Source organism: Alligator mississippiensis, chromosome 2 (assembly GCF_030867095.1).
Source record: "Alligator mississippiensis isolate rAllMis1 chromosome 2, rAllMis1, whole genome shotgun sequence".
Taxonomy (NCBI): Eukaryota; Metazoa; Chordata; order Crocodylia; family Alligatoridae; genus Alligator; species Alligator mississippiensis.
Genome location: NC_081825.1, coordinates 33,434,007 through 33,457,295, shown reverse-complemented (window position 1 = coordinate 33,457,295; position 23,289 = coordinate 33,434,007). Strand labels below are relative to the sequence as shown.

Sequence of the window (23,289 nt, the reverse complement as noted above, 5' to 3'; positions counted from 1 at the left end):
GCGCTTGGGGTGGGCAGCAGTGGTGCTGGGAGGGGGTTAAAATTCACCATAGCCCCCCCATTAAACCCCTCGCAGCACCAATACTGCCCACCCTGAGTGCAGCCCTGCCCCCCACATGCCGGCAAGAACCCAACGTGGCCCCAGTCCCAGCCCATAGCAGCAGCCCATCCTTCCCATGCCCAGCGCAGATCTGAGGACACCCCCACCATGCCCTCCCAGGGTGTGTGCAGCTGTGGGAGCCGCACCTCCCTCCCTGCACTCCCTGGACGAGCCATGGCTTTGTCCTGCACCCCACCCTGCCCTGGCTGAGCAGTATCTGCTCCAGCCCCACTCCCTCCCGCACTGCAAGGGCCTTGATCTGTCCCCCATGCCCTTTCCCTTCCCCTACAACAGATCTACCAGCTGGACACTGCTCTTCAAAGTGCTGGATTGGGCTCCTCGCCGCCTACATGCTGTACTGCAGCTGCACCTACACACAGGCATTTATCAGCCAAATTATCAGCCACATCAGGCTGATTTCTGATACAGTTAATTTTTTTATATCGGTGCCAGTGCAATATTAGACCACTGTATTGGTGCACCTCTAGTTCTGTTACAGGTTTAAACAAGTTTCTAATCACTTAAACTGGTTTATGTGTAATGTCTGTCCCTAGCCACAGACTATGACTGACTAGATCTAGTTTGATAATCTAGAAATTGATTTAAGAGTGTTCTCAGCAAGTCTAGGCTGAGGCACATTGAAGCTTGGTATTTCTTGCAGAGGGGACACTGTTTAAGTAATACACTTTCATTCTTCAGGTGTCCGACCCAGTAAGTGTAGGGTTTTTTTTTAAAGGGTCATGGGATTTTGATAGCAGAGCTAAAAAAGAAATCCTTGCATTAAGAAACAGAGCACTTTAGGGCATTCAAACAGGGAAAGGTCTGGATTAAAGAGAGGGAGTGGAATTTGTAATTTATTAGGTAAATTTAGGATTTTAGATTGGGAATGAGCTATCAGATGTGCTGGACTGAGAAGTTTTTAGATTTCTTAATAGTATGCCAAGTGTGGGGGAATATATACCTGGCTGTGTAAAAAAAAAAAAAAAAAAGATATGTTTAAAAATTATGGATCTTCAAAGTTGCATTTGACTCTTGCTAAACTCTTAAGATTTATATATTTTTTATTATTCTATGGAATTTAAAATTATGTGTAAAGCTCCTTAAGGCTGCTTAAAGCTCCTTTTCAGACAAGAGTTACTAGCTGAGTTCAGAGTAGTAGGCCTCAAAAATAACCAATGCCATTGAGTTTTGTCTCACAGACCACTGAGCATTTCTCTTACCACAGCTAATATTATGCGAATCAGGACTAGAGTTCAATCTAGTTTTTAAAAAGTCTACAAAGAAACAGTGAAGGTTGCTTGCTTCAGCCAGGGGAAGGGGACATCCATCATTCTGTAATTTAAAACAATCTCTTGGCTGACAAAACTTCTTCTTCATATGTCTGTTCTAATGAGCCATAGCCATCCTCTTTTTACTCATCTTATCATGGAGCTTGTACATCCTGTTATAATTTCCTTTAAGTAATTTTTTTACCTTTCCCTTACTCTCCTCAATTCCTCCCAGTGCAGAAGTATTGGAAGACCAAACAACAACAAGAAGTTTGGAATTTTGTTTTTAAGAACAGTTTCTGACAAGTTATTATTTAAGAAACCTGCAATTTTAAAGTCTCATTTCTGTTTCTCCCCCCCCCCCATGTCTATGCTGTATGTCCAAATAAGATGTGATATGCCAACATCTCAAGACATTTTTTTTTCTAAGGATGTCAAAGGTGGTAGGTGCAGAAGTCAGGCTTGTAGTAGAAGTTGGCATTAAATTTAATTGTGGGACAGCCACTGTGCTTTTTTATAATGCAGCATTAAAATACAGTAAATAATGGAGACATACCCACCAGACATCAAATCTGACTTTCAGGTATTGTAGAATTGTACAATACCATTTATAGTGATGCTATTCTAAGATGAACTTATACTATGTAATGCCCATTTATCTATACCGAAGAGTTATCTTAATTTATTCTGAGCCTACAAATTAGAGAAATTTATTGTAAACAATGGTATGGAATCTACTTAAATTTTATATTATCACTTTGAAATATTTAGTGAAAAAAGCTTAATTAGAACAATGTATAAAATGCTGGTTAATTTCTGCATTGGCAATTTTTTGGAAGGTTTTTCAAATGCAAAGATTATGGCATATAAAAATTGATACACCACTCAAATGTCAGAGATAGAAGATGAAGGAAAAAAGCTCTTTATGATGTTTTCCTTGTGGGTGTATAAGGATATTTTTAACTCAAACTACCAAACAGTATTGACTGAAACAGAGTTAGATTTTGCTTTCCATCCAAGCCTTTTGTATTTTACAAATATACGACAGCTGTGCCTTGGAAAGATTTTGTACTTAGTTTGCTAATATCTTTTTTGTTGTTGCTAAGAGATGCATTGCTTTAGTGGAAAAATGCGCCTACATGAACTAAATAGATGGAAGAGCTAAAAAGTCACCATACCAATGTAAAAGAATGTTCTGTTTGTATTATAAAAGGCCTTGAAGGGATCTTGCCTGTGGCAAAAATTCAGCACCACTGCACTCACCTGATCATGACTTTATTGGCTTTACATCCTTTGATTACTCAGAACAGCATGCAGTTATAATGTATTATTTTATTATGACACAAAACAAAATCAGAGACTTGCATTTAATATAACTCACAGAAGACCCAATTAACTAAACAGTTAAACTGCAGATATTTTCAGAACCTAAGCTTTCTGAACAACGTTTCATTGACCATAAAAATTTGAGCCTGAAGAGCAAAAATGTGTTATGAAGGATAGGTGCCAGATGTTTTTCGCATACAATAGTGTTTTGTTTACTTAATGCGTATCACATCCTCATTGTCATCATTTTCAGCATCTGTGAATTTGTTGTTGTTAAGTCAATGCTTCCTCTAGTTTCACTGGCTTCTAATCTACTGCAATTTTTTTCCATGCTTGTCCCTAGATTTTCCTGTCTCATTTTAGCTTTAGCATTTCTGTCCATAACTATTTTTCCAATTGCTGAGTTATCATTGTATGAATAGTTTCCTGTTCCAATTTTGTTTTTCTCCAGCTTTGAACAGAATCTATTGGTTTAGATTATTGTGAGTTCATTTTCCTTGACAGACTATCTAGGCTTCTTTTCTTGACAGAACATTTCCAGTATTTCTACAAGAATTTTATTGTTGAATACAGATAATAGTCTACTATTCCGAGTGATTATCTGCAATGGCCTTCATTCCCAGGTCTGGATTCCCACCACGGGCAGATTATCTATTTATACAGATAATCCATATCTCTGTTTTTTTCTCCTTTCCATCATTGTCATTTGTCCCGTAGGAAAGAAATAAACTGAAATTCTAGCTCTAATTGAATCATACCATTGTTCCAGCAAGGTTCTTATACAGCATGAAGAGAAAATTGTCATTTCAAACTGCTGTGGGAACTCCCAGTACTCCATCCCTTCTCCTTGTCTTATAGAAAGGGCATTGCTCCACTTTGCTTCCTACTGTGAATAGCAATAGAGAGAAGGGAAATTATTCCGTGTGTTGTTTAAACTGAAGCAACAGTTTATTTTACTTTCACATCTTGGCACAGCTGGGGAAGTGTATCAGCAGCAGCATGTTGCCCCGATGCCACAACAAAAATATCATTAGATAATCAGGAAACTGGATAACTGTTTCACATTGAACTCTGACTCTTCTGGTCAGTGGCGTTCAGCAGTCCTGTTCAGCCCAGATAAGCTGCAGGATGTAGCCAGAAGCAGTAGCAGATAGCTTAAAGAGCAAATAGCTTCCAACAAGGGTTATGTAACAGGACAATAATTCTGGTATAACTTCCTTTGGCATCATCCATAAACACTAATGGAACTTCTCAGCAGATATTTTTTTCTCTTCAGAATACTTAAATCTAAATTATTTCATCAAAGGGCTCTGAAACTCTGAAGTTGGTTTCAATACAGGTAGTAGGGTTGAAATTCTAATTGTAGCCCACTGGTCTTAATAATCTCAAGTATCAAACACAAAACTCTTTGCATATACAAGGGGGCAAGTTAAGCAACCAAGTACTGTCTTGACATTAGTTGTAAACTCCAGGGAAAAGATGCACTGTTGCAGGCAGCAAAATGAGGATAACTACTCAATATGCCTTAGGCACTCAGAAGTGTGAAAGAGTTGTCAGGTTATATTATATTGCTATTATGCCTGTAGGCATATGACTTCAAACAGGAAAACTGTCAGGTCGCATGAAGTAAGCAGGTTCAGTATAGTCAGACCTTAGGGAATTTATGTGCCACCTGCACTGGTGGAGATGATTCATTAGATAGCACTTGAGTCAACTAGGACAGAAAACCCAGCAGCGTTAGGTGGCACCCTCGTGCCAGAGGTGTCTCCTTTTCACTATAGTAGATGAAGACGAACAAGAAGATGGCAGCAAGGTCTTGTCATTATAGATCCTATGGCACTTTGCAAGTGCTAAATCTATTCCCTAAATTAAACTTTAAACAAAGGCTATTCCTCAAGATTCAACTTTTTTCTGTACCAGTTTTGCAAAATCCTGGTACACATTAGGAGTCCTGAACGTACATTACACACCATCAGAGATGAACACACAAATGGCGGTCTCAAAAAAATGTCCAAGTTGTCTTTTAGTTCTAACTTCTCCATGGATTCCTGATGGCCACAATTCTCAAGCAAGTGTCTCACTCTTATTGGGGAAGAGTATATCACGATGATTGTACCTGCTCTTCTACTTTACAATCAAAGCAGTATGGGGCTCGGAACATTTCTCGTTGCACATGTTTGTGTGTGGGGTACACTGTGGGACTCTGATCCTTGATGAAGGCCTTTAGGTGGTACCACGATACAGATAGATAACAGTTCACCAACCACAACTTTTAAATAAAATGTTAAATAAATGAAGAGATGAATGAAATATTAAATAAAATCTCATTCTTGGGGTTTTAAATCTCTTCCTGGTTGCACGCAGGGCATGCAGGTGACTGGAGCCACTTGTCCTCATTGCAGAGGCTTGGGCAGAGCTAGATGGCTGTCCCACTGCACAAGCCCAGAGTCAGAGCTAGTTGCTGCCTGGAGACTTGACACGCTCGTGCATTGCAGATTGTATTTTGGGTCTGGCCACTGTTGGCTTTACAGTTAATGATCGACTCTTCAAAGCCTTTGCCCACGGTCAGGCCATTTAAGCAGGGTGTAGCTGGTTCCCTTCGATCCTTTGCCCTTGACACTGCACTGCTGCCCAGGCCTCTGGCTGCTGTGGGAGGCAGCTGACACGAGGCCCTGCCACGCCTCCAAATTTAAGATGGAGAGAAACCAGCTGTGAAGCTGCTGCACATTTTCAAGCACTAACTCTGTCACCGACTGCCTCTTTTTCAAGCTGGATGGACCCTTTTATGGCCTGATCACAGTCTAAACTTATAGAGCGATTCAGCAGTCAATAGCATTGTACGTGTAATGTATGACAGGAGCCTGGGTTAGGGCACGGGCCCTGCTCCTCCTCCTCCGTCCCTGCGTTGTAGCCTCGAGTCAGCGGCTCTACAGCCCCGCTCGCAGCCAGGGGGACTGAGCCCGGCGGCACACGCAGGGTTAACCCCGCCCTGCCTCTGCCAAGATGGCGCCCAGCGGGTCCGCAGGAGGCGGCGTGCGTCAGGGGTCGCGCGGCGATGACGCACGCGGGGGCGGGGCGCGCGGTGAGGACGCGCGTGGGGGCGGGGCGCGCGGGGCTGAGCGCGTCTGTGGCGCTGCGGGCGGTGAACATGGCGGGTGTCGCGGACGCCGCCGCCGGAGCTCCGGGAAGCGGCGGGGACGGCAGGCGCGGCGGCGCCCAGGAGCAGCCAGCGCCGCATGGCGGGAGCTGGGGAGAGGCGAAGGGCAGCTGGGCGAGCGGCGAGACGCGGCCGCCACCCACTGAGCCCGGGCAGCCGCCGCCGCAGCGCACCGAGACGCTGGGCTTCTACGAGAGCGACCGCGGACGGAGGAAGAAGCGGAGCCTCTCGGGTGAGCGGCGGGCCGGGGCTGCGCTCCTCTCCCCTCTCCTCCCCTCCCCTCCTCTCCTTGCCGGGCCCCGCGCCCGCAAACTTTGGCCCTGGGGCGGTTTTCGCTCCTGCCCTCGGTTTGGCCCCGCGTCGGGGACGGGCGGGAGTCGCGCGGCTCTCGCGGGCTGTTGTGCAATGGGCTGGAGGCCGCCCTCACCTCGGGGCCCCCTCGGGGCTGCCTCTCAACCAGGGCCAGACACGGGCATGGGTGGCAGCCCTGGCCGGGGCAGAAAGGGGGTCTGAAAATGATAATGTTTTGATTATTATTATCATTGTTATCTCTGGCAAAGAGGGGGGAGACTGATAATAAACGTTCACCCGGGGCCAGCAGGATGCATAGATGACAGAGGCTGCAAGATCATCGTGTCCAGCCCCTTGCACCAGGCACAAAAGTTGGCTGAGTTGACCCCAGTGAGGTGATGGTCCAGCCTCCTCTGGGGAGTACGTCAAGGGCTCAGTGAGCAACTGTTCACCAGGGCGCCCTTGGGGAAAACCAGGAGTAATGGCTACAAACTCCTGGAAGACTGTTTCAAGTTTAACACTAGGGAAAACTTCATAGTCAGGGTGCCCAGGCTGTGGAATAAGCTCCCTCCAGAGGTGGTGCAATCACCTGCCTTGGAAATCTTCAAGAGGAGACAGTCTAGGTACAGGGCTGCTCTCAGTGCTCGCTTGTTTTTTAACTGTAGCAGAGTAACAGCCGTTCTCCTGCTCCGAGAGGCTACAGCAGGACACAGCGGTCTTAACTTTCTGGAGTCCTGGCCAAAACCTCCAGGTCTGTCTTGCGAGCAGGGTTGGCACAGTAGTAACGCTGCTTAGCACCCTGCGACTCCCTTGAAAGGATCTCTGGGCACCCCAGGGTGTCGCCTGCCCCCTGCTTGAGCGTCACTGTCTCAGGACTGTGGGTCTCAAGCTTTTAGGCTTGAGAAAATGTTAGCTCTTAGCTCTTGCTTGTTTCTCGTGGTGGAAGAATCACAGAGCCGACCTTTTGTTGCAGCGGGTCAAAATGTTTTTGACTTTATGAATTCCTGTTTGAAATCCCTGGGTTTATCTTGTAAATCACAGTATTCACACAACTAACAGTGATAATATTGTGCAGCACCCCACGCGCCCTTAAAAGGATCTTAAAGCACTGTAGGGTGCCAGGGCAACCTGGGTGAGAATCACTGTTTTATAAAGGTTGCCTGTGGTTGGTGGATGCTATAAAGCAGTGTTGAGGAATTAGATTGTAGCTTTCACATAAGCTAATGAAATCTTTCCACCAAGTAACTATTTTCCAAGTTAATCGCATGGCAATTCAGATCAAGCTGGGTTTTTGGTTTCCTCTGTCTTGTGTTATGAACAGTTTAACTTCCTTTTTTCAATCTATTTTTCTTTCCTTGAAAGGAAGGAAACACTTTGACTAGAAAGCTTCTGATACCAAGCAACAAACTTACCAGAAGTAGAAAATCATCTTATTTTCTTGACCAGGAGAAAAACATGTATTAAGCTCCCAGAAATATAACTGTGTATCATAATCTACCTGTGGTCTCCCTCCGTTAACTAAATGTCAGCCTCCGATTCTCCTGCATTCCAGATAAATGCATTATATCATAAGATTTACAGCGCCATTGATTGTACTTTGTGATATTGATGAAACTGCATTAAGATTTAAATCCTATGATGCTAATGAATTACCTTGATTACAATATTATGAATTGACTTACAGTGAAAGGAAAGCAAAGTATTTTAAGATGCACATTTCTGTCCTCAAAGTTGAATAATAATTGAATAAATAATGTAGTTTCCATACTGGATACATTATTCTGTAAGATAAACTTCATTTTCTTAACATTAATTTTGATAACATATTAATTGAAAAGGGTAAGAACCAACAGGTTCATATTCTTTCTTTTTTGTAAAGAACAAAGACTAAAAAACCTAAGTTGTCAACATTCACTTAGCTGAAAGTTTAACAGCTAAGAGGACTTTTAGAGTTGCTTCTTACAGTGTGCTGAGTACAGAATAAGTCACTAAATGAATATATATTTTCCTTTATAATGTAAGCAAGACAGTTTGGACACGGATGCTTTGGGGAAGTCAGAAAATGAAATACTCTTTTTCTACTTTTTAAGTTTGAATTGATTCCTTGATGCATGATGAAAGAAGGGTGTTTGGGGGGAAGGGGGGATGTATTTGGGTTCAGGGAGATGAGCAGTTTGCCACTCTGGAATTATGCATAAATTGTTCTGTTGAGTGCAGTGGTGATGAGTTGTTTTTTACACTCTTAACACGTTTTTTTCCCTTTTCTGTTTAGTGGTTTCTAACGTGCAGGTACTTGACTGTTAAGCGTACTCTGTGTAAATTGGTTTTGTTGTTCCAATAAATTGTTCAAAATGTCTTACTTCTGGGGGAGGTTGCATTTTCTGTGCCAAGTGCAACAAACTTCTTAAGATGCATCCACTGTGATTTTATTCTTTCCATCTTTCTACTGCCACAAGCTCCCAGTCACTTTCTCAGGCTGATTTTTACTTTGCGGGGGTCAGAATGAAGGTAGGGTAGTAATGTTACTATTAGACCACTAGATAGAATGCAAAAGAAGGGAACCTGAGATGCTTTGCCTTTGGGAAAGATACTTTTCTACTGTTTGAGAGCTTGAACAAGGCCTTGGAATTAGGAAGTTTGGTGGTGTGGTACCAGATCTGTGCTTCTACAGCTATTTTTCAGATTCGTGGGATTGAGGAGGGGAATGTTTCAGAAAGTCCTCTTCAAGAAACCCTCCTTTTTGGGTTGCTGATGTAACCCTGTCCAAACAAATGAACTTTTTTGTTTTGAACATTTTAGTGGCTGAGTCACGTTTTTTATATTTAACCTGTATTTTCCTGTTTGGTAGGAAATCATATCCCTGTTTACCAAGGGGATTGGTTAAAGTAGTGTTTCCCAAAGCATGGGGCATGAAGGACTGGCCAGGTGAGGGTATAAGTATACCTTTCAGTTCTTTAGTTTTGGCCTTTTAAAAATAATGTATAATGGTATGGCAAAAACTTTCAAGAATATGAAGCTTGCAGTTCTGTATTGTGAACTGCCCCTTTCAGTGGGTACTAACTTTGATGCCTGTGGTAAGACTATAAATATTAATATTTTAAACTTTAATTGCTTATCAAAGAATAGTAAAAGTATTGTCAAGACTTACACTAACACTTTTTAAAATGAAACAAGGGGGAGGAAGACTAGCAAATTGAGATGTTCAGACCATTAGTAATCCATGGTATAGTAGTGGGGAGACAATAGGACTGCAACTGGTCAATTTTTCTGAAGCTTATTTTGCTAAGTTTGGAAGCCGTGGGATTATTACCTATGAAAGAGGTTAAACTGAGCATCATCAAAACAAATAACATTGCAACACCTCATAAGTGCTGTCAACCCCACTTCGTGGAGATCATATTTAGTGATGAAAGTTGCTCAGTCAGTTTGTTAACCTTTCTGTGCATAGTGGCTGTCATAGTGGTATCTTCAGTTACTTTGTTGGAACTACCACTGAGGATGGGGTGGGATTTATTGAGTATAATGGTAGGCAGCAAGCTTAGATCACAAGCCTTTTTTTTTTTTTTTTTAGCAGCCTGAATGGCCATCACTGAGTTGGAGTTGAATTATGCATGTAGTAGGGACAAGTATCAGATCATCATCCATTTCCTAACCTAGTTAGTCCTTTTGAAAATTAGTATTTTTAAAACATAATAAATGCTAAATTAAATTCCTCTGGGAGTTATTTAAAAGAAATAATCTAAGATTTGACCAAAGTTTAATTTACAAGATAAAATGTTTACATTTACAAATTATGGGGGGAATAGCTAGTTATAAATGTTAAAAAATGACAGTATGATAGCGATGTGTATTTTTATTATAAAAACTATTACCGTGTATAAGCCAATTCAGAAATCTGTTGCTTAAAATAGCCCAAGTTGCCTAGTTTTTTTTTTTTTTGGGGGGGGGGGGGTGTTGTGACACATATTTATGTGGAATCTTTTAATGTAGATTAACAAACATACGCATCTGTCTGTGAAGATTAAAATCTCTTTAAGTCCATGTAGAAAAGAAAATTTTGTCTAAATGGACTGACACTTAAAAAATTAACCAACTGGGTTGCTGTTACTTACTGAAGAAACTGTTCCTTTTCCTTGGAGAAATTATGAATATTTTACAAAGGGTTTGTGTTTTTTTTGGCTTTTTTTAATACTGGTGGTGATTGCTCCACAAATTGATAAATCCAGATATTTGATTCTCTCCCCAGGAGTAGTCACATTGCAAAATTGTTTTGAATGACTATTACCTGAGCTGAGTTGCTCTAATTATTTCCCAGTGATTTACTGGAGAACTTGTGTGTTTGTTTGGGCAGTATGGGGGAATTATGTGAAAGTATTGAAGGACTACCAACACTTAGGTAGCTTAGCCTATGTCCACAGCACAGGATTGATGAGTTACCTTGAATGAAAGCAGCACCTGGGTTCAAGCTTGCAGCCCAAGGATGCACTAGCTAGGTGGAGTTGAAAGAACCCCTTAAGCAGGATGTTTCAAAGCTAAATATATTTTAGAATTTTCTTATAATAAGGCTGAGTCCAATTTACAAACTTTATTCAGCGTAGCTGTGTTAGGAATGTGAAGAGACAAGATCTTTGACAATGTAAGCTATGCTGGTATAACTTATTTCACTTAATAGAGTGGTGGCGAATAAGGTACAGTAGCAAATGTCCAGTTCTGCTGATAGAGAAGCTGCATTGCTGCTGAGAATGTTTTGTCAGTATGATTCTAGTGGCCCAGATTGGAGGTTATAGGTAGCTTTATTTTCTACAGGAAGACCTTTTCGTAATAAAAAAGTGAAAGCATAGTTAAGTTTCTTATTTGGAGCTCATGTTTGATATGCGTTCAGTATAGATTTTACTTGTTTGCATCTTTTTTTCTCTATGCAGATCTATCGTTGCTGAGGTTCATCAGTGGTGAGCTAACAAGAGGTTACTTCCTTGAACATAATGAAGCAAAGTACACAGAACGGAGAGAGAGAGTATATACGTGTATGCGAATACCGAGAGAATTGGAAAAGGTATTTTTCTTTAAGTTGTCTATATTGGTTTAGACTTTCAGTCTGTGACCATAATGTTAAAGCCATTTAATTCTTCAATTTTTTTTTTTTTTAAAGGAAGAGGTTTTCCTATAAACCAATTGCAATCATTTATAGTTTGGATGCAGATTCAGAAAAAAATATATATTTTGCTTTTCTTTTATGGTTCAAGCAGCAGTGGATGATTGCATGTTTTTTTTAGAGGTACACCCATACATCGATCTGATATTGGCTTGGCACTGATATAAAGAAAATCATCTGCATCGGAAATCGGCCTGATAGGGCTTTTTAATTTGGCCGATAAATGACCTGTGAATGCGCAGCCACAGCGCAACACATAGGCAGCAAGGAGCACAGCCCGGCAGCTTGAAGAGCAGTGTCCAGCTGGTACAGGAAGCCCCCCCAACCCTCCCAGATGAGCAGCAGGAGAAGCTTCCTGTTGTGGTGGAAGGGGAGAGGGGAAGAGAAGGGATGTGAGGGGGCAGATCAAGGTCCCTCCAAGTGAGAGGGGGGGTGGGAATGGCCTGGGGCAAGTGTTGCCCAGCTGGGGCAGGTTAGGCATAGGACAGAGCCGCGGCTTGTTGGGTGGGGCACAGGAAGGGGGGAGGCCGTTCCCGCTGCTGCACGCTGCTTATCCAGGAGGGCATGTTGGGGCAGGGTGCTTCTGGATCGGGGCAGGGCTGGGGCTGCGCTTGGGGTGGGCAGCAGTAGCCCTGGGAGTGGGGCTATGGGGGTGGGCTGTAGCCACCCTAAAATTCGTTGTAGCCCCCTTGGTGCCATGGCTATCCATCCCTGGCACAGCCCTGGCCCGTCACAGATCCATGGACATGATCCTTCCCTTCACCCTGCTGGATGAGCAGTGGGAGCAGCTTCCAGACAAGCAACGCAGCGGTGGGAGCTGCTGGTACACCCCTAATGCTTTTGATACAGTTGGCAGAAGGGAAAAGGCTGTTGAGATCTAGTGACCCAATTAAAAGTCCAGGGTACCAACAAATGGATCAGAATTTCTCCCTTAAGCCCCCTTGTTTCTAAAGGCAGAAGTTAGAAAAAAATAGCATTTTTGATCCCAGAATTTGCTCTTGCAGTAAAGCCTTTCTTAATCTAAAAGTTGTTTGGAGGAATAATATGGCAGCGGCTCTGTAGAATTATGCTGTTGTACTGTTTCCCTCCCTGTAAGACTGCAACTTAATTTTTGATAAATTTCTCCCACATCACTCACAAGAATCTTCATAGAAAAGAACATGATCCTCAGAATTCACCTGTCTTCTAGAGGTTTTATTAAACAAAATATAGATTTTGTTTGGGGAGGGGAAGGATTCCTGATTTGTCAAAGTGGTATGTTTAGAAAGTCTAACTTTTGATATCTGAAAGATCTAAAATGAAAGAGGTTAAAATTACTTCTTCGCATTACATCTAGTTAAGATCCAGCATCCAGGGTCAAATGTCAGGTGATGAGACTTTGATTTTTAAAAACTAGCACTTTTAGAATAGTAAGGTAAGTTTACACTGTAATTTGTAGGTAGCTTGAGAGAGAGCTGGGAAACAGAGATGGACCAGTGAAAAATTGCAGGAGACCTGGAGAATAAGTGTGGAATTCAGTGAAAGGGGGGAGGGGGGGATTGTTTTTTTGTTTTGTTTTTTTTGCTGCTAAACCTTTGCTATCTCTACTTTCTTATTAGCGGTAGCTCATGAGAACCTCATAAAGAGGAGCGAGAGATATCAAAAACTTGTTAATTTGTCAGTCTCCCAAGATATGTCAGTGGGAAGAGCCCAGCTGCCAAGCCTTTTCTTGTTTTGCTTAGTTTTAACGGGTATCACTTTTGACCCAGTGGATTTTGTAGACTTGTTGGCTTTTAAACCTGTTTGAGTTTGAACAAGGTTGACTTGGGAGTTCTTGAGAGTACTAACATTTGATATGATATGTATCAGTCAGTTGGTTAAGGGGGCACACGTGCGTGCGGGACACACGTGTGCCTGACTCTTCTCCTTCCCGCTGCTGGTTCCCGAGTGCCAATGTCTTTAAGAAACTGCCTGCTACTTTTATCTAAATGTTTTCTATTTTATAGACTTTGTAACCTAGGGCAGAGGTTGTCAACCGGGGGTACACACGGGCGGGCAGGGACGGAGCACTGCCACACGCCATCCCATGCTGCTGCCGCCCGCCCAACCAGACACGGGAGGTGGGGGAAACTTGAACTGGTGGCTGCTGCTACTCTGCATCTGACTGTGTGCCATGACCCCCTGCCCCCTCCACTCGGTGTCTGGCCATGTGCCAACACTCCCCCCTACGCCCCCCTTGGCTGCTGGGGGGTACGCTGCTCCGTGTCTGTCCACCTGAGTGTACAATAGTTGAAAAAAGTTGAAAACTTCTGAACTAGGGTGTTCACCAAAGAAATGGTAGCATCCATGTCCAGAAGCTGCACTCATGGCTGTTGCTACCAAATTCAGCAGGTTTTTTTTGTATTACTCTTTTAGTCCCCTATTTTTCTGTGGTCATATATTTGTTTTTGCAAGGGTAGGTCAGATCTGAAGAAGAGAGCTACCTATAGCTTTCTGTCTTTAGGCTAAATTATAATGGCTCTTAGCAGCTGTCTTTTTCTCTAAAGGGATTTTGGTGTTGGAACAGTAAGTATTTGCATTTTACTCCTGATGAAAGTCATAGGCTTGCATTAGACCTGACTATAATGATATTTTAAGAGTTTGTCAGATAGAATTGCTGCTTTAAAAACTCCATTATTTGTCGTATCCCAGTAGGTATGTTTTGCCCTACTTTGATCAGGTTTTTGGTTCAAACTATTGCTATTACAGCATGTCAGAGCTTTTTTTGGCAGAGCTTACATATTAACAAAATAGAGCTTTTGCTGATATGCTTAACAAAAAGCCTCAATGCTAGAAAAGCTCTGCCTACAAGTAATGTTTATAGACAGGCGTTACATATGTGTCAAGATAAAAGCCTTTCTCCAGGCAAAAAAAGAGCATACAAACATCCAAGGGGGCTTCTTGCAGAAGAGCACTGGGTTTTCCACAAGAAAATGACAGCATTTCTTTCTCTCTTCCCACATTGACTTGAATAGCTGTACACTTCCTGTGGGGCAAACCTCGTACCCACACTTCAGTCATTAGTTATGAATTAGGATCCCATTGCAAAAAGACAAAGCAGAAGACTATCCCTATCCCAGATCGTTTATAATATGTGAGGCATTAAATGAACACTCACCTTTTGATTTGTACAAGAAAGCAATAAGAAAATACTGATCAGTGCTCTAGGCATTGTTTTCAGCCTAGTAGTAGTTTAATTTAAGCATAAAATTAGGCCCTGAGGGGGACAGATATTCCCTTATCCAGAAACGCCAAGTGGTCACACTACAGTGGGCAGAGAGCTTTGTCAAAAACTGCCCCAATTTGAATGACGTCATACTGATCTGTAAAAGGGAGACTCGTCAGTGATTGGGCACGGGTTGTTCTGGGAGTTAGTGCCTTCCCGTACTGGCAGAAGCAGCATGTTTCCCTTATTAGTTGTGGAGACAGCCTTCCAAACATGAACTGAGTGGAAGCTGAGCAATGCTGATGGCATTTGTTACACAAGTAGTTCTGGTGCTTCTGTGGGTGCAAAGTCATTTCTCCTCAGAGACTTGTCAACTTTCACTTTTGCTGCCTGGAGCCCTATAGTATATAGTGAAACTGACAAAAAAAGCCTTTCCAAATATTAGCAAAGGAAGCTATAAAGGGCTACTGAAGTGGTCCTGGAAATACTCATTGGGATTTGAAATCTGGACACAAGAATACCTAGAAGTGAAACAGCAGTTACCATTGCAGAAGTCAGAAGGTTGAAAGACCTATGCTAATAGAAACAAACAAATCAGAGTGGGAAGGTAGTAAAACAGTGCAGTGTCTTTTCATGACAGCTAGGAGTCATTAGGTAGTGGACAACAGAGTTGAGAGAGGATTAAATTTGGTTTGAAAGAGAAAAGACAATGAAAATAATACTAAAGATTGCCATGATATAAGTAAAAATGGATCAGAGGCCACAAGGTCTAATAAAACAAGAGGAAACAAAGTTAGTTAGTTTTCTGAAATTTAAAAAAACAACACTTCAGTTAAATACATAACACAGTAAACAGGGCAAAAGTTAAATTCCTTTAGATTTGTGTCACCATGGGTTGATGGGTATAATAATTATATGCATCTTTTACCAGGTCATTAGTTTGATGGCAAATAGCTGGATAAATATCTCAAGATTTAGTATACTTGCGAGATCACAATGAGATTTGTGTGCACAAAAAAAAGCAAGAACTGTTTGTTATGGAATCTCATTTAAGCTCTTTGAAGGCGGCAGTTCACTGTAATCTTAGTACCATCACACCTGGAATATTTGCAGTTGAAGACCCTACTATATAGTTTAGTTTGGGGGAAAAATAATTAAAAAGCAGAAATCTGGCCAGTAGGGTTCCTCATGGGCGTGCAATGTTCACTGGTCAAGCAGTCCAGGGATTTATGCCACTAGTTGCCCTATCACTGACATGTCTCCTGTGGATCTCTGGACCTTGGATTTTGGTAGTGGGTTCTGTACTGAAATCCCAGTGCCGCTGCAAGTCCCACAGGCCAGATAGATACGGCCCAGAGGACCATGTTGGCCTGTGGGCTATGTTTGAGAATTCCTGGTTTAGTTAAATAAGAGGAAATTAATCTGTATGTCATAGAATGTTAGAATAGGAAGCATTAAGCTAAGGGAGGGGAGTTAAGGATACTACAGGAGGAAAATAAACTGAAGAATAGAAGCAAAATGAATAAAGACTGATCCACAGTGATTTTAAATAAGACATAAGCAAAATGAAGTGAAGATGCCAGCTTTTTAAAATGAAGGTGACAAGGTAGGAATGAAGAGATCCTGCTTCTTACTACTCATGGCTTGTGTGCACTATGAAGTTCTGCTTCTGTAGTGTATCAAATGTCCCTAGTGAATGTTTTAAGCTGAGAGAAGGCATTTTTCTGTTTGTATAGGCACATCATGTCCACAGCAGAGATGAGCTAAGCTGATGTAAGGCCTCTTCTATTAATGCATTTCTGTTCTCCCCAAGAGTTTTGCTAGCATAGTTGCCATATTTTCTTGCATAATTTACATGCACCATTTTCCTCAAAATCAGGTGCAAGAATGAAGAGGAAAACGCAAAAAAACCTTCCTTGAAAATACTGGGAAGTACCATATGTGTGGGCCGGGCCCTGATCCCGCTGCCAAGTGTGAGTCGGGGGGGGGGGCGATCCGCGGCCCGTCTTTGCGCACGCGAGCTGTGGCCAGCAGCCCGGGCACGCGGGGTCAGAGAAAACCGGTGGTGAGCTAGAATTAGTCACAAACGCGTAGTGGTTGATTGAAAAGATTATTTACTTACACCCAAAGATGGTAGTGGTGTAGGCTGGACAGCTTTCCAGGTGCAGCTCCGCTTAAATCCTCGTTGGAGGACTACGACAAATTCTTTTCCATGGAGTTGTTTAGGCTCCGTGGGTTCGGCAGTTCTTTCCCACGGAGTTGTTTAGGCTCCACGGGTTCGGTTCAGTTCCCTGGTCCCCCGGAGTTGTTAAGGCTCCGTGGGTTCGAAAATTGGGTTTACAGGAAAGGGATACGTCTTGGAGTGCACTCGGCGACGGGGAGAGGCTAGAGGCGGTTCGTTCTTTTCTTCCCCCTCCTGAGTAGTTAAAGCTCCGTGTGTTCGATTGTTAAGCCTCTATTGCCTGCTTGAGAAAAGCGTTGGGTCTGTAAGGATCCGCAGCGCTTAGAGATCTTCACACTGGGTGAAGTCTCCTCCTCCTGATGTTCGTGGAGTCCTCCAACTTGGGCGGAAACCACTTAAGCCTTTTGTACGGCTAGCAAGCCAATAGCTAGCTGCCACGTGTGCCTACATTTAGAACCGGCCAATAATGTGGTGCGAATCTAAATACAAATGGCGGGAACTCCTTTGCACCGTACATCTCTGAGATGCAAAAGAAATGCACCATGCAAAGAAAGCTACAGATTGGCGGGAAATCCCCCGTTGCACCAGAGTTCTCTCCCGCAGCAGAGAACTCTACTGTGCAAAGAAAGCTACAATTTGGGCGGGAACAATAATTTAGCGGTGCCGAAGCACACACAAACAAAAACCACAACTTTGGATTGTGACACCATATTTTCCCTGGGAAGGTATAAGCAGCAGAAGATTGGGGGGGGGGGGAGAGAGAAAGAGGAGTGGTTTTAAGCAGGGAAATACAGTAACAACAGACTATGCCATGGGAGCTTCTGGTGTGGTGGAGAGAGGGGAGGGGGGTATTGCTTCCTGTTCTGCTCTTTCCTTGGCAGAGGTTGACTCAGCAGAAGCCTCTGTCTGGGCACCTGGAGTGTAACTTCTCCGTATTCCTAATGAAGAGCCAGGGCCCTCAGTTGACTCACCAGATGTTGCTGGCTATGATTGGGCCCTCAGCTGACCTGGCAGGTGCTGTTGGCTGCCCAGCCAGTTTAACTCACAAGGGGTCAGGCAGTTTGACTTGGCTCACAACACCTGTGGTATCCTGCAGCTGTGGAGTTAAATAGGAGAGCAGCCACAATGTTTTGTTACCACTCCTCTTCCTCCCCCCCAATCTGATGCTGCTGTTTATACTTTCCCAGGAAAATATGGTACTTACCAGTATTTTCAAGGAAGGTTTTTTTGTGTTTTCCTCTTCATTCTGCATTTCAAAAAGAGGCATGTCTTATTTGGATCATGTTGTATGTGAGAGAATATGGTATCTCATCTAGGGCTTGTTATCTTCTTTCACTACTAGCTAGCATAGCTGCATTGGCAAAACTTTGTAATATGAACCAGGCCCCAGTAAATCAAAGTACAATCTCTAATTTGAAAGCAGATGGACCACTGCGTATTGCTTGTTGTTCCACACGCATATAGTTAAAAAATGGATAAATATATCTCTGAAATAGGGGGATAATAGGATGAATTTAAGTTTTGCTAGAAAAGTCCAGATTGTTGTGGATCCACACATTTGTCAAACAGAAAACTGGCAGAGAGATTGTAAACAGTGGATGATCGTGAGAAACTAGATTTTTATTTTTCAATTTAGAAATATCCAGTGACATGCTGAATGTGCATTAGATTTAGAAGGAGTAACAAGAATATATATTTAGTATAATCTCAGAATTTGAAGTTGGTGAGCATTGGTATAGACCAAGGTTGGGCAGTTCTCTGGGCTGAAGGGCCACTTAAGGTTTGGTCAGCTGTTGGGGTGGGGGGTGTGGGGACAAATACCAATTGATCCTATCTGGCCTGCCAGCCACTGCCATGAGCCTGAGGAGGGAGGGCTGCATGCTGTTCTGCTCTGCTCTGCCACAGCCAGGGCCAGGCCAGGCTGTGCAGCACACAGACTCCTACACCCCACCACATCCCTCTCCCCTGCTCAACTTCCTGTTGGTGCTGCACAGTCCTGGCATGGCGGCTGCTAGCAGTTAGGTCTGCATGGGATGGGATGCAATGCAGTGTGTTGAGTATCCATCCCACCCACCTGCTGCAATGAGCTGCTACTGCCATGTTGCACTGGAAAAGTTGGGGGCAGCTACCCTGGTCTTAGCCCCTCTATGGCCAGCACGCTCACCTCCCAATGGCACTGCAGTGGCAGCTTCTCATAGTAGCAGGTGGGCAGAATGGTTCCCCAGTGCACTACATGGTGCCCAGTCCTGAGTGGGCTTGACTTCCAGTAGCCGCAGTGCCAGGACTATTCAGTTCCAACAGGAAGCCAGGCGGTGGGAGGGAGGATGGATGCGGGGCAGGGGGGGAGGGGCATAGGAGTCTGCGTGCTGCCCGGTCCAGCCCAGCCTTGGCTGAGGCAGACCAGAGTGGCATGTGGCGCAGCCCTCCCTCCTCAGGCACTCGACAGTGGCAGATAGTTATATCTGGTCTGCCAGTTTATCCTCACAGGCTGTATTTTGCCCCCACTCTGGCACGTACCAAACTAATACACTGGGCCTTACTGTGGATAGAAACATGGAGAGAAAATGAGATGTTGAGCCCAGAAAGTCTCAAGAGAGTATATCTAGGAAACAGAATCTGAAATAGCAAGAAGGGTGAAGAAATCTGGGAAGCATTTTGAGGCCCATTTGTTAACTTTATTAAGCCCACTTGCCAATATTTAACCTGCAGGTGGAGACATTTGCTTCAGTTGGAGTACTTGCATGCTTACAATTAAGTAGGTACTTAATGTATACCTAAACCAGGGCTATAATACTGATGGTGACTGGTAAAGTTATTAAAGAGAAACATTGCAAATAATGACATGTCAGGACCATGTTAGTAACTGCAAATAGTGACATGATCAGGAACAGCCAGCATGGATTCACCAAGAGTAAGTCATGTCTGACTGCTCTGATTTCCTTCTGTGTTCAGGTGACAGGGTCTATGGATGAGGAGGCCAAAGCAGTAGACGTGGTATACCTTGACTTTAGTACAGGGTGGATATGATTTAAATCACTGGTCAGGAAGCCTCAGTTTAATCATTGTTTTCTACAAAAAGTGCATTCTTGTTTGATAGAAGCTTTTTTCAGGGCTACAGAAATAGGCTGCAGGATAGCCAGCATATGTTCTACATTACTCTTTAGCCCAATGTTGAAAACTTTGGCTATGACAGTTCCATCTATTTTTGTCACAATTTTGTTCACAAATTGTCATCAGATTAGGTCAGTTCTCAATATATCGCTCAAAACAGTCCACTACTGAGTTCCATCATACGTCTTGTGTGAGAGTTAGTTTGGTTCCTCTTGCTTTCTTCAGAGCAGCTGCTGCACAGTGGTTCTTATGGAAGTATTTTGCAATTTCAACCAAATTCTGCTCAAAATATTTCTCTTTTTGTTTCTTCTGCCCCCTCCTCCTTGCACTTATCTCCAGACTCCTCCTTGCCCAAATCTACTCCACCTTCAACAATCCTCTGTTTATTTAACTTCTTGAAACTTTGCACTTCTAGAGAGAGGCTTCGCTCTGTGTATGCGTAATTTGTAGAGAGACAATGGGGTTGATGGGTACATAGTCAGGTCTGTTATTTCTCATCTCCATATACTGCTTTTAACAAGGATGTTATCTCTCTTGAGAGAGAGAGAGAAATCCGCAGTTTGAGAACTAAAACAAAGCATCACAGAGATGCTTAATGGGATCTTCTAGGCTGAGCACTGAATCCCATTGGGTAGAGTCATTTTCTTTAATCTTTACTAATCTATAGAGGAGCCTCTGGGAACCCTATAAAATTGGGCCCCTAATATAGTCCATAGCTTCTTGTGACCTATTTATAAAACGTTTCTAAAAAGGTTACATGAATATATTGTCTCAAACAGTATATGATTAGAAGTAATAATCCCTATTCCGTGATGATATCTTTGAGTTTTAACATATCTTAAATTAAAACTATATAGGTTTATTAAAAAAAAAAAAAAAAAAAGAGCATCTTTACAAAAATGTTTTTAAAAACCCGATTAAATAAAACAAATCTGATTTAAATGATAAAATCTGATTTTTTAAATGTATTTATTTATTTATTTATTTTTTAATTGTTGGTTGTTATCCACCCTGCTTTAATAAGGTTTTTGACACTGTCTCCCACTACATTGTCATTAGCAGGCTAAGGAAATGCAGACTAGATGGAAGTATTGTAAGGTGGATACAAAATGGGTTAGATCATCATACTTGGCGAGTAGTCCTCAATGGCTCAATGTCTGGCTAGCAGGAAGTATCAAGTGGGCTTCTGCAGGGGTCTTTTCTGAGTCTGGTATTATTCAACATCTTCATTAACTATTTGGATGATGGGATTGACTGCACACTTAGAAAATATGCAAATGACACCAAGTTGGGTGGAATTGCAGATTCTCTGGAGGGCAGGGCTAATATCCAGAATGACCTGATCAACTGGAGAAATGGTCCACAGTCAACCAGATAAAATTCAGTGATAACAAATGCAAAGTCCTGCACTTTGGGCGGAATAACTGCATGCATGGACAAATACAGACTGGCTAGGCTGCAGTACTGCAGAGAAGGACCTGGGGGTTATGATGTATCATAAGCTGGCTATAAACCAACAGCTTCTTTTGCTGTAAAAAAGGCCGGCAGCATTTTGGGTTGTATTAACAGGAGTGTCGCTTGCAAATTAAGGGAAGCGATTCTTCCACTATATTCAGCACTGGTGAGGTCTCACCTGGAGTACTGTGTGTGTTTTTGGGCCCCATTCTTTAAGAAAAATGTGAACAGTTTAGAAAGAGTCAAGCACAGGGCAACAAAAATGATTAGAGGATTTGGAGGAAAGGCTGAAAGAACTAGGGTTATTTAGCCTGGGGAAGAGAAGACTGTCTGCTTTTGCCCCCCACCTCCCCACCTACAGAAAGGATGTGGGCAAATTGGAGAGAGTCCAGTGGAGGGCAGTGAAAATGGTTAGGGGGCTGGGGAACACGATTTATGAGGAGAGGCTGAGGGAACTGGGATTATTGAATCTGGAGAATACAAGGCTGCGTGGGGGGGATTTAATAACAGCCTTCAACTAGTTGAAGGGTGGTTCCAAAGAGGATGAACTGTTTCTCCATGGTGGCAGATAACTTAACAAGGAGCAGTGCTCTCAAGTTGCAGCAACAGAAGTTTAGGTCTAGATATTGTGAAAAACTTTCTCACTAGGAGGACAGTAAGGCACTGGAACAGGTTATCCAGTGAGTTGATGGAATCTCCATCCTTGGAGGTTTTTAAGACCTGGCTGGACAAAGCCGTGGGTGGGATGATCTACTTGGGGGTGATCCTGCTTTGAGCAGGGGTTGGGCTAGATGACCTCCTGAGGTCCCTTTTAGCCCTATCTTTCTATGATTCTGGGACTGTGTAATAGTTTGAAAAATTAGTGACGGTACATTAAAGGAAAAAAGTAATCTAGTAGAGCGGGGACACAAGAATAAGAGAGCAAAAACTGTTATCAGAAAACAATTTCAAATGCATTTTGGCTCATAAAATATAGTCTTCCAAAAGGGGAAGTGGAAGTCTCTTCAGTTGTATAAACAGACGGGAAGCATCAATGGGCTGCAGACTTTGTTAACAAGGGGTGTGTAATATTCATTGTAAGAACTTTGCCAAACCAGTTGCCATAAAATGTGCAAGCAACTGGATAAAAACTACTGTTGTATTGTTGGGGCCAAACTTTGCCCTGTGTTTCTCAAGCTGCATGAGTTGGCATTTCTATAAAAATGTTCAGTTTAAAGCAGAATCATTAGCTCTACAAACCTGTTTGGGCACCTGGGGGGGGATAGTCTAGCTGGTTCTGAACAGAACAGTGTTCAGAGCTGAGCTGAAAAGTGTGGCAATATTGATCAGAGTTGAAGAGTGTGCTTAGCAACATTGGAAAAAGAGTTGGCTTCATGCTGCAGTTAGGTAGAAATAATTCTGACTAGGAAAAATAGAAATATGCACAAAAAAGTCCTTTCTAAATGAACCCACCTTTTTATGATAATGAGGGGATTTGAAGGATTAACTCAGAAGATACTTCTGCAGAAACAAATAAACCTGTGAGAAGGAATTGCAACAGAAAATAGGAGTAGAGGGTGATAGGAGAAAATGTCATCCTTCTGTTGGTGTCAAGATTTAGAAACAGAACAATCTTAATTTCCTGACACCTTCCATCTGCTAGTGGCTCAACCCCATTCTAGAAATAATCATTTTGCTTCCTTGATGAGTGGGAAGTGGAATATTGTTATAATAGGTTTGCAGATAATATTTATGTGGTTATAGCAAATGATCTGAGAGAATCAATCCCTTACTGTTTCACACCACCTCTTTACTTTGAGAAGAGGTGAGTAGGAGAACTGCTGTTTTGAGAGAACTAGAAACATGGATTGTTACAGAAGTATTGGCAGAAAATGCTGCTCTCTGAGTTGGTAAAATTTCCATCTTCAGGGTGTTTGCCTTTTATGTATTGTATGGTGTTAAACTTGCCATAATGTCCTTCACAGGGATCTCTGTGGAGACAGAATTTGTCTGTCACTGAAAAAGAAAAAAATAAGTAACTTCATAGTTTAATTCATTTGTCTATGGTGTCAGTGGTTCTGCAGA

The 23,289-nt window shown here is 42.7% G+C and overlaps 1 protein-coding gene across 3 annotated transcripts in view; it reads left to right on the top strand.

Moving 5' to 3' along the window:
• The first annotated feature begins 5,813 nt into the window (after positions 1-5,813).
• TAPT1 (transmembrane anterior posterior transformation 1) overlaps positions 5,814-23,289 on the top strand; it is an 89,044-nt gene continuing 71,568 nt past the window's right edge. The window contains exons 1-2 of one of the 3 annotated variants that reach the window (XM_019479919.2): positions 5,814-6,082; positions 11,064-11,194. In XM_019479919.2, the coding sequence (XP_019335464.1) occupies positions 5,842-6,082; positions 11,064-11,194 (372 nt within the window). In that variant the 5' untranslated portion in view covers positions 5,814-5,841. The remainder of the gene's footprint in view (positions 6,083-11,063; positions 11,195-23,289) is intronic. The other 2 variants (XM_014607673.3, XM_014607678.3) reach the window with 2 other exon arrangements.